The sequence below is a fragment of the Sorex fumeus genome, unplaced genomic scaffold, assembly GCF_029834395.1.
Source record: "Sorex fumeus unplaced genomic scaffold, SorFum_2.1 ptg000018l, whole genome shotgun sequence".
NCBI lineage: Eukaryota > Metazoa > Chordata > Mammalia > Eulipotyphla > Soricidae > Sorex > Sorex fumeus.
This window is the reverse complement of record NW_026606075.1, coordinates 11,783,403-11,795,560: the sequence shown is the minus strand read 5'-3', so window position 1 is coordinate 11,795,560 and position 12,158 is coordinate 11,783,403. Positions and strand designations below refer to the sequence as shown.

The window sequence follows — 12,158 nt, the reverse complement described above, 5'->3', positions numbered from 1 at the left end:
CCCCCCCCCCCCCCCGTTGTTCATCAATTTGCTCGAGCGGGCCCAATAACATTGTGAGACTTGTTACTGTGTTTGGCATATCGAATACGTCATGGGTAGCTTGCCAGGCTTGGCTGTGCGGGGGAGATACTCTCAGTAGCTTTCCGGGCTCTCTGAGAGGGGCAGAGGAATCGAACTCAGGTTGGCCATTGTCAGCTGCATACAAGGCAAACACCCTACCTGCCGTGCTGTGTTTTCTTATATCCCACAAATGGTGCCATCATTCTATGTCTGTCTTTCTCCTTTTGATTCATTTCACTCAGCATGATACTCTTCATGTCCACCCTTTCATACGCAAATTTTATGACTTCATTTTTCCTGATAGCTATGTAGTATTCCATTGTGAAAATGTACCATAGTTTCTTTATCCAGTCATCTGTTCTCAGGCACTGGGTTGTTTGGGTTGTTTCCTTATTCTGGCAATTGTGAGTGGTGCTGCTTTAAATACAGAAGTGTAGATGGCTTTTTTTGCATTGTGTTTTTGGGCCACCAGGGTTCCCAGTAGTGGTATTGCTGGGGTCATATGGAAGCTCAATTTCTAGTGTTTTGAGAAATTCCCTTATTTTTTCCCAAAAGGCTAGACCAGAAGGGGAAGGTGATGCCTGCTAGCTTCTTCAGCATTCCCACCAACAATGAATGAGAGTGCCTTTTTCCCCCCTCATCTGCACCAGCACTGGTTGTTCTTGTTCTTTCTGATGTGTGCCAGTCTCTGTGGCATGAGATGATATCTCATTGTGGCTTTGATTTGCATCTCCCTGATAATAAGTGATGTGGAACATTTTTTTTTTCATGTGCCTTTTGGTCATTTGTATTTCTTCTTTGAGGAAATTTCCGTTCATTTCTCGTCCCCATTTTTTGATGGGGTTGGATCTTTATTTTCTTATAAAGTTCTGCTAGTACCTTTTATATCCTTGGTATTAACCCCTTATCAGATGGAATTGGGTAAATAATCTTTCCCATTCTGTTGATTGTCTCTGTATCTTAATGACCCTTTCTTTTGAGGTGCAGAAGCTTCTTAGTTTAATGTAGTGCCATTTTTAAAATTTTGTAGCTTGGTCAGTGGTGTTTCATCTTTGAAGATGCTTTTACCGAACTTTTCTTCAATGTGCCTTATGGATTCTGGTCTGAGGTTGAATCCATTTTGATCTGACTTTTTTGCCTTGTATTAGAAAGAGTCAGTTTGGTTGGTTGGTTTTTTGGTTTTTGTTTGTTTGTTTGCATATAGCTGTCCAACTTTCCCAGCACCACCTGTTGAAGAGGCTTTTCTTGTTCCACTTCATATTTCTTGCTGCTTTATCAAATATTAGGTGATTATATATTTGAGAGTTTGTTCAGGATATTCAGCTCTTTTCGATTGATTTGCAGGTCTGTCTTTATTCCAATACCATGCTGTTTTGATTACTACCATTTTGTACTTGAAGTTTGAAGTTGGGCTGCCAGCTTCTTTGTCCCAAGAATTTCTTTAGCAACTCATCGGGGGTTATTGTTCCATATGAATTTCAGGAGTGCTTGATCTATTTCTTTGAGAATGTCATGGGTATCCTTATGAGGACAGGATTGAATCTGTATAATGCTTTGGGGAGTATAGCCATATTGATAATATTAATTGTACTGATCCATGAGCAGGGGATGTGCCTCCATTTCCTCATGTCTTCTCTTATTTCTTGAAGTAGTATTTTGTAGTTTCCTTTGTATAGATCCTTCACCTCTTTAGTAAAGCTGATTCCGAGGTGCTTGATTTTCTGAGGCACATTGTGAATGGAATTTTTTTTTTTAATATCTCTTTCCTCTCTTTGATTGTTTGTATATTGGAAAGCCATGGACTTTTGGGTATTGATTTTGTAACCTACCACGTTACCATAAAAATATGTTGTTTCTAGGAGCTTCTTGGTGGAGTCTTTAGGATTTTCTAAGTAAAATATCCTGCCATCTGCAAATTGTAAAAGCTTGACTTCTTTTTCTTATCTGGATGCCCTTGATATCTTTACCTTGCCCAACTGCTATGGCAAATACTTCCAGTACTATATTGAATAGGAGTGGCAAGAGTGGGAAACCTTGTCTGTGCCTGATCTTAGAGGGAAGGCTTTCAGCTTTTCCCCATTGAGGATAATGCTTGCTGTGGGCTTGTGGTAGATGGATTTGACTATATTGAGGAAAGTTCTTTCGACACCCATTTTGTTGAGGGTTTTTTTTTAAATCATAAATGAGTGCTAGATCTTGTAAAATGTTTTCTATGCATCTATTGATATGATTTCTTTATCTTTTATTTTATTGATATGATGTATTATGTTGTTTGACTTGTGAATGTTAAACCATCCCTGCATCCCTGGCACAAATCCCACTAGCTTATGGTTTATGATTATGTTGATGATTTGTTGGATTCTATTTTCTAATTCATTCTGCCACTCTGTCTCTTAATTGGTGCATGCAACCTGCTGATATTGAGAGAGATTATCGTTACAGGGTTTATGCCATATTTCTGTAGGAGTTTGGTCTTATTGTGGAATTTGTCTTAAAGTAACCTGTTTAGTTCTTCTTGTAACCATGTTTTTGAGTCTATGAAGTTCGTGAATTGTTGTTTATCTGTGAAGTTGTGTATTTTTCTTTCAGATCTGAATGAGAGAGTCTGCTGGGTAAAGTATTCAAGCAAGGCATTTATTTCATTGAGTTTTTTTTGGGTTTTTTTTTTTTTTGTTTTGTTTTGTTTTACTATATCCTATCACTGTCTTCCGGCCTGGAGCTTTCATCTGATAAGTCTGCTGTACATCTTAAGGGTGCTCCTTTATAAGTAACTTCCTTCTTTGATCATGCTGCTTTCAGTATTCTTTCTCTATCTGTGGCTTTCATCATTCTGATTAGAATGTGTCTTGGAGTATTTTTATTTGAATTTCTTTTAGCTGGTACCCTTTGAGCCTCCTGAATCTGAGCGTACAAACTTCACCTCTGGGAACATCTCAGCAATGATGGCTTTGACAGTTGCTTCATCATCAGGGTTTTTCTTCCTGCCCCTCTGGAACTCCAATAATTCTTATATTGTTCCACTTGAATTCATCTCTATATTCTCTTGTGATCTGTTGTCTCAAAGTAGATTTATTTTGAGACTCTTTTCCATTTTCTGCTGCTTGTAGATTCTCTGCACCTCATCTTGGAGCTCATTGATTCTGTCCTCAGCAGCTGTTACTTTGTTATTGAGGCCTTCCAGTTGAGATTTTCATTTCACCTATCAGATTTTTGATGCCTGTCATTTCTGCTTCTATTTTTGTTTTTCATTTTCCTCATTTCTGCTCTCATATCCTTTGTATTTTATTGACCGTATGTTCCATTGTTTTTTTGAGCTCCCTATGTATCATTAACATTCCTATTCTAAATTCCTTATTAGAGAGGTTATATCACTCATTATTCCTGGTTGTGTCATCTGGGCTAGCAGTGTCACTCACTCAGCCTGGTGGGTTTCTGCGTTGCATTACCATTTTGACCTTTGCAGTTTGGAGCTGTTTCTTGTGTGTTGCTGTGTGGTTAGGAATCTACAGTTAGGATGTTTTTTATGGTTTTAGTGAGTTATGAAGAGCTGATGGAATGTGAGGCCTGTGTTCGCTTGAACCTCTAATACAGGAAAAATGTGAAGTAACTTCTTTATGTGGATGCACTTGCATTTTAGGGTGAGATTTTAGAGGGGCATGATAATGGGGCATTGCCTGGCAATGGGAATGGGTTCCAGTGGGAAAATGCTGCAGGTTCGGGTTCCAGGGCTTTCATTTTTGTGGGTGCTAGGGCTTCAGGCTCAGGTTTTTTTTCCTAAGAGTGCAGATAAGTGGAATCTTCTAATTCTGCATCTGTCTCTGTTTCTACTCTTAGTTTTCTTTCTTTTTAACCTAGCAGATACATTAAGAAGCCTGACAATAGAAGTAATTGAGGAGGGAGAACAGAGATAAGTTGACTTGAGAACTTTTCTTTTTTTTGACTTGAGTCAAATATGATTCGACTCATTTGCTAAAGTTTAGTCATTTTGAAAAGTTGCCATTATATTCTTTTTATTTTTTTTTCATTTGTTTTTGAGTCACACCTGGTGGTATCAGAACTTACTCCTGTCTCTTTGCTCGGTGGTCACTCCTGGTAGAGCTCAAAAGACCATCTGGGGTGCCCAGGATCAAACTGGGTCATTTCAAGGCAAGAGCACTACCCACCATTCTGTCACTAGAGCCCCTATATACTCTTTTTTCATTGTGTTAGAAGGAAAGCATAATAATATGAAAATTATCCATATACGAAAGGAACTCAGTTTTTATAGGATAGAAATCATAAAATTAAGCATTGTTTCATTTCCAATCTTCTCTTCTGTTTCTCCCAATAGTGCCTTAGAGTTTCTCTGTAGAAATCCCTCACCTCCTTTGTTAAGATTATTCCTATATACTTGATATTTTGGGCACTATTTTGAAAGGGGTTGATTTTTAAAATTTGTCCTTTAGCTCATAATTTGCATAAACCGCCATAGATTTTGTGTGTTGATTTTGTGGTCTGCTACCTTTTTGTATCGGTTTATTGTTTCTAGGATCTTTACAGTTTTCTTGGGTTTTTTGTTTTGATTTTGGTTTGGTTTTTGGGTTACACCCAGCAGTGCTCAGGGCTTACTCCTGGTTATACACTCAGGGATCAGTCCTGACAAGGTTCAGGGGATCACATAGGAGTTTGTCACATGCAAGGAAAGTACCCTACCCACTGTACTATCGCCTCTGTCCCTTGAATGTTTAGGGTTTTCTAAGACAATTTCTTTCTGTTGCTTTCTGGGCCATAGCCGACAGTGTTGAGGGCTTATTCCTAGCTCTGTGCTCAGGTATCACTTCTGACACAATGCACAGGGCTTACTCCAGTCTCTGTGCTTGAAGATGTATATGTAGTGCCAGCAATCGGGCCAGATATTCCATATCTCCCACCCTCTATATATATATATTGTCATGTTATCTACGAAAGGTGATAGTTTAACTTCTTCCTTTCCAATTTGGATCTCTTTGATTTCATTTACTTGTCTGATCTCCACAGCAAGGACTTCCAAATCTATATCAAATAAAAATAAAGAAAGTGTACATCTTTGCCTCATGTCTGATCTCAGTGGGAAAGCTTTCAGTTTTTCACCATCAAGTCTTGGCTGTGAGTTTGTTGTAGGTCATTGTTACTATCTTGAGTTATGTTTCTCCTTCTGTCTTAATTATTTTGAGGTGTTTTGTTTATTCTGAGTGAATAGTGAATCTTGTCACAAGCCTCCTCTGCATCAGTTAGAATAACCATATGATTATTATGGTTTATCATTCTTTTTGTTAACATTGTGTATCGCATAGTTAATTTGTGGATACTGAACTATCCTTGCATCCATGGGATACAATTTATTTTATTGCACTGTATGATTCTTTCTTCTGGAAGTTGGGGACATACCAGGAAGTATTCCTGGCTTACTCCTGGCTCTGCACTCAGGGATCACTCATAGTGGGCTCAGAGGACCATATGGGGTGTCAGGGATGGAACCTGGGTTGACAACATGAAAGGCAAGCACCTTAACCTGCTGTTTTATTGCTCTAGCCTGTTATCTGATGCTTTTGGTACATCATTGTAGTCAATTTGCAAAGATTTTGTTGAGGATCTTTGTATTGATGTTCATCAGGGATATTAGTCTCTACCTTTCTTTTTTTAGTAAGATCTCTGCCTGCTTTTGGTATCAGGAAAATGTTTGCTTCATAGGAGCTGTAAGGAAGAGTTGTTTCTTTGATATTTTGGAAGAGCTCGAGCAGAAAGGTCACATAAGTATTCTTTGAAGAATTGGTAGAACTAACTAGTGAGCCCATCTAGACCAGGTCTCTTGGAAAGATTTTTTATTAATGTTTCAGTGTCCTTACTCATGGTTGATCTGATCAAGTTTTCTGCTTTCTCTTGATTTAATCATGACAGACTATGTTTCTAAGAATTCATCCATTTCTATCAGGTTCTCAAGCTTGGTGGCATAGAGTTGTCCAGAGTAACCTCTTACTGTCTTTTGTATTGCTGAGGTACATGTTTTAATTTCTCCCCATTCATTTCTGATCCTCTTTTTTTTTTTTTTTCGGTTTCTCTCTTTGTGTATGTGTGTCTTTGGCTAAGTGTTTGTCAGTCTTGTTTTTTCTGTTTTAAAAAAGAGCTCCTTGTTTTAATTACCCTTGGTATTATTTTTTAATTACCGTATCATTGATTTCTGTTTTAATTTTTATTATCTTTCTAAACTAATAATTTTTAATGAAGCATTGTGTATTAAAGCTAGTATTTCATCATTAACTCCAACTACGAAGTCTTAATATTGTAAAGTAATGAAATCAAAAGTCAGGAGTTGGGGCTGGAGCGATCGAACAGTGGGTAGAGTGTTTGCCTTGCATGCAGCCAACCCGGTTCAATTCCCAGCTTCCCAGTCCCCCGAATACCACCAGGGTTAATTCCTGAGTGCATGAGCCAGGAGTAACCCCTCTGCATCGCCGGGTGTGACCCAAAAAGAAAAAGGAAAAAAAGCCCATGAGTAAGGACAGAACAGTGAGTTTTCCCTTTCTTGAGTCAGTTGATTCCCTGGGAGTGGCTATAAGGGGGTATTAGAATAAGGTGGCTGGTAACTGTCTTCTCTCATGGCTGAGCAGAGAGCTTCAAGTTGAATGGTTTCCAGTATTTCTTTCCTTATAAATATTGCACCTAAAAAAATTAATGAAGTTCATTTTTATCAGGAGTTGGAAAAGAGAGGTGATGGTGAGAAATCTGATGAGGAAAGTGAAGAAAAAGAAGGAAGTAAAGAAAAAAATAAAGAAGGCGAGGAAGAGGAGGAAGATGATGCAGCAGAACAAGAGGATTATGATGAAGAAGAGCAAGAAGAGGTAATGGCCTATTTTGGCAGACTTGGCAAGCTTCTAAGTTTAAGGATTATATAATAAAAAACCAGATATATGGTAATTAAAATCAAAAAGAGGGACCAAAGCAACAGTACAGAGGGTAGAGCATTTGTTTTGCAAGCGGCCAACGCAGGCTCAATCCCTGGCATCCCATATGGTCCCCGAGCACTGCCAAGAATAATTCCTGAGTGCAGAGCCAAGAGTAACCCCTGAGCATTGCCAGGTGTGACCCCCCCCACAAATGTACAAAATATACCTGTTTTGGGGAACCAACTGTTATCACTGGCTCAGTTCCTTGGTACTGAAAAAATTTCCATATTATTGAAGTGATAATTATAACAAATTAAAGCCATTGATAGAACACAGTACAACTGCAAAGTGCAAGTGGAGATAATTAGAGAATATATTCAGTTGTGCCTTGGGTGTCTGTTAGTTCAAACTCAGTGTTTTCAATTTGAGATTTTCAACTTTTATAAGCATGGTGCGTTTCAGAATAAGTTGAAGTCAAACAATCTATTTTTGATCAAGGTGACCTTGTTGGTCCCAGCCTGTGTTGGACTTTGTACCATCTCATGCAGGTGCCTACACTGAGGGTCTTCTGCCCAGTGACCTCTCGTCCTTCCCTTTCAGCTTCTCACACCACATTTTGATCTTCATCTGAAACTTCTCCAACTATAAAATATCTGTTCTATGCTTTTATTTATACTCGGCCTTAATTTTGTACATTTGGATTCTTTTGAAATTTCTGTTGGTGTACAGTGAGAGGTATGGATTCATTTTTATCTAAGCTGGTTCCAGGTGAATACCAGCCACTAACCTCATTTATTGAATGATTTGCCTTCCTCATCGATTTGGAGCCCTTTCTTTATAAGCTCTTTAATTCCAACATCTATTTATATGTGTGATGGCTCTGCTCCATTGACCTATTTTTGAGCCATCACTGAGCTGCTATGATTTGCTGCTTTGTTGTTGCTGCCTGGTTTTGTTGTGTATTTTTAGGGATCAGTTGTGACTGTGCTGCTAGTTTTGGGTGCTTAACCAGCTTGCCTGGATTTTCAGTTGCAGTGCTCACATACGCCTGGCTGCAGCCTCCCATAGCTCACACATAACTCATAACAGGGGTCCCAAGCAGCTGAGCTGCCAAGACCTTGTGCGGCTCGTGTGGGCAGCACCAGGGACAAACCCAAGACACTTTTTGCAAGGCAGGCACTTTTGCCACTGAGCCATTCCTGAGCCCCCTATGTTTTTTAAAGTCGTAGGGTATGTCTTTTTTTTTTTTCAGTGTTTTTCTCTTTCACCTATTATTTATTCTTCCAGATTGAAATATTCACACACACACACACACACACACACACACACACACACACAGCCCCATAAAATTTGCTTGCCTTGCCAGCAGTGCTGAGAACACCGGAGGCTCTCCGAGCAATCCTCGGCCAATGAGGCAGGTGGTTCAGTCCGAAGGCCCTTGGGTGCAGCACTGTTCGGAGCCTGGAGCCTGCGGGGCAGGGAAATTCCCTCCAGCCAGGTCCCCTCCAGGGCTCTACCTGGCAATGCTTGGGGACAGACGGTGCTGGAAAGATTGAACTGGTGTCAGTGGCATGTAAGGCATGAACCTTAATGCCTGTCTCTGAACACCTGTGTACAAATGTATCGTGGCCCTAAGATACATTTTAGCCCTAAAATTTCAAAATTAAACATGTCACATTTGTTTTGAGCTTTCTTTGCAGATTTTTTTATTTTTTATTTTTTATCACTTTTTTCATTCTCACGGCACTCAATTGTGATTGAGACTGCCAGGCCTTCTGACCTTCTCTTTCTTTTCTTGTGGTTCCCTATCGTAGTTTTCTTTCCTGAGAAGGCTGGACCCTTGCTTACCTATCAACTGCTTTCTTGCCATCACCCTTGGCCTGTGTCCTCCCAGCACATGCTCAAAGTCAAGTTCCATCAATTCCACTATTTCTCCCTTTTCCCCTCCCGCCTACCTATTGAACTTCATATTTTCATGACTCGTTGGTATCTGAGTCAGTTAGTGCTATTGAGGAAGAAATCAGCACAGGTGAATATGAGAAAAAGGCAACCATGTGTCTGTGTGCATGTAAGCAGATGAAAGAGCAAGAGATGTGTTGAAATCTGATAGAATTTATTATTCCTCTGAATTTAGTGTTTATTACTTAAATGAATTGCTTACGATATAGTCTTTAATAATGCTCTTAATGCTCTTTTATTTTAATGTTAACTGAGCCACTGTATTTTATCTTAGGAAAATGACTACATTAATTCATACTTTGAAGATGGAGATGACTTTGGTGTGGACAGTGATGATAACATGGATGAAGCAACCTACTAGCTATGAAAATGCTCAGGAATTATTTTTGTAATACAGCTTTGAAGCCTTTGCATACTTGTTTATGTTGACAAGGAATGAGTGTTTTTTTTGTTGTTCTTATTGTTCACCAAGTGTTTGTTACCGTAACATTTGCAACCACTTTGAATTTACATTCTAAGTATTCTTAACATCTCTGTCATCCCTCATGTGGATTCAAGTTTTTTTTGTGCTGTTTTTGCCTACAGTGTTTGCATCTTTTAATCTATGTGTTAATAATTGAGAAACTTGTTTACCTGCTGATCTTTTGTAGAACTATTACTAGTAATACTGGATTTCTGTCATCCAAAAGTTGACAATACTGCACATGAAGCACTTTAAAAACAAAGAAACTTGAAATAATTATTTTTTTGTTTACATGGTATATCCTGTATTAATACATTATGACTACATATAAGCCTACCAGAGATCGCAAATGTATTTGAGATTAGAAGTTTTGTGATTGAAAACACAGGAACAGCCAATCTGAGCTATATAAATTTCATGCCTTATATCTTAACCAACAGGCTTCACCTAGATGAGTATCAGGAATACTTGAACTTGGAACAGAACATTCATACATTATATGAATATCATCCCTCTGTAATAGTTTTGGTAACTTTGTAACAACTTTGGTTTATGAAAAGCTTGACTGAGTTATCATACTTTGTACTTTAGTACTAAAGTGTAGATTTTAAGTTCTAGGCATGTAAGTCTCACTGAAGAATGCATGTGTGTAAAATCTGAGCTGCTAGAATGGCCTCTTAAATTTCATGGGACTCGAATGATTTCTTAGATATTGCAGAATAAAACTCAGGTCATTTTGAAATTAAGATTAATCTTTTAATTGAAAGCTCAATTCCCTGCCTGTTTCTGTTTTGAGGAAAATACTGGAAAATCCTCAGCCCCTAAAGACTCACAAATGCCAAAGATTCATTGTTGTATAGCTCATAAATTATTTTATTATATTACAAAAAATTACTAGTACTTTTCCTTTGGGAAGGTATCATTTATCATGCTATCATTTGAGAATGAGAGCTCTATTTTTTTTCTACCTTTAGTACTAAAGTTAGCCTTGAAATTGAGGTTTGTTTTCTGTGCCTTAAGTTGTAAACACTTGCCAACAATTTTCTGTAAGAAAATGCTTAACCAGCAACCAAAATTTACCATATGTCGTTATTCTCGAAGTGTTAAACGGTCACTTCTCAAATTGGATGTTTAACCTCTAAAAAGTTAAGAGGTTGGAAAGTTAAGTTTTGAGAAACAAACACATTTTTCTTAAAACATTTCTTAATCTGATTCTCATTTTATATTTTAATGAGGAAAACTGGAGAAAAATTTGTCTTGTGCCATTTAACACAGCATTCTCAGGAAAAACATCCCTTTCAATTTTACTTCCTCAGATAATTCACAATGGTTGTAAGGACCATCATTCTGTGTTTTGTTGATCATGTGAATTACCTTCTTTGAAGGAGTTTAGCATGTACGAGTTTGTCCATTTTTTAAAGATTCTAAATAGAAAACATGAATAAAAGCAAGTCTACTTAGAGTAGCAATCTGTTGTACTTAAGAGTAGGGAAAAATCTTCAGAAGCAAACAGGATCAATTATTCTTACACCTCCTTAGTAACTTAACTACATTTATAGAAATCTCTATCGTTCTTTTTACATTCTTTATTGTAAATCTTCAGATGTTTGCTGCCATCAGGCAAACCTGCCGAAGGCACAGGTGTTTCTTTTTCTGGCTTTCAGTCTTTCTCCGTAGGTTAGTCCTGCAGATGATCGTTCAATCTCTTTGAGCAAGGATTTGCTCTTGGGAAGCCCGATCATCTCCTTTAAAGGCAATCCTCACTCTTGGATAAAAGGGAGGATTGGATCTCTTTATAAATTTAATAGTGAGAAAAAGAAGTTTTGGCTGGTTGCTCGTAATAAAACAAATCTTGTTTTTCTAGTTTAAATATCAGATTGTAAAAATATTCCATAGGAAGATAAACTTTAATGCAGAAATAGCCTATTGAGTATAAAAAAAATAACTGGTAAAAATTAAAATTATGTAATAGGTAGGCCTATTTTATTGCCAGGCTTTTCTGTATTTGTCTACATATTAAAGTCTTACAAAAGTCTTTCTTTCCCTATTCTGGTGCACTTTATTTTGAACTTTCTTGTATTTCATAGAGAACATGAATTCAGTATAAGTTCTACCTACTAACTGTATGCTGAGCAAGGATGCCACTATCAAATATTCTAGGACAGTCCACCACCACTAACAAAAGTAAGCTCTAAGTGATGAAAGTCATAACAAACTAGAGTTGTTCAACATTTAAATTATTAATGTGATCGTTGGCACACTGGAGAGAAGTGAATGCTGTGAAACTCAAAAGGTAAATCTTTCCTTCCCTACCATCTTCCAAGTGTAGAATGTTAGTGGTTTTGCCTTAATATGGTTGAAGACTATACAGTTAGTAAAAAACATTTTACATAAGAATATTAAGTAAAAATGTAAGATCACTTTTTTTTAAAAATCAAGGATTATACTATATATTATTCTACAAATTTTTAAGTTCAAAAATATTTGTGGGGCAGCATGGGAAGGCAGTGCTCGGGGGATCTAGCAGTGCTTAGAGGACCACATATACACTATACTACCCAGATTTAGAACAAGGTAGGGTCTGCAGCTACTGCCACATGCCTGGCAAGCAGCTTAATCTTTGTACTATCTCTCTAGCCCTTCACAATTCTAATATTCTTGAAACGAAAAGTTTTTTTTTCCCCCATGTCATGTAGATAGCACAATTATATGACCACCCACAACTTGCTATCATGGACCACACCCTATGTCTCCCACGAAACTGAAGACCCCCA

The 12,158-nt window shown here is 37.9% G+C and overlaps 1 protein-coding gene across 2 annotated transcripts in view; it reads left to right on the top strand.

Annotated features, from left to right (window-relative positions):
* Positions 1-9,339, top strand: part of POLR3G (RNA polymerase III subunit G) — a 42,312-nt gene extending 32,973 nt beyond the window's left edge. For both annotated transcript variants that reach the window (XM_056112433.1, XM_056112432.1), the window contains exons 6-7: positions 6,771-6,917; positions 9,196-9,339. In XM_056112433.1, coding sequence (XP_055968408.1) covers positions 6,771-6,917; positions 9,196-9,282 — 234 coding nt within the window. In that variant the 3' untranslated portion in view covers positions 9,283-9,339. The remainder of the gene's footprint in view (positions 1-6,770; positions 6,918-9,195) is intronic.
* The last annotated feature ends 2,819 nt before the right edge of the window (positions 9,340-12,158 follow it).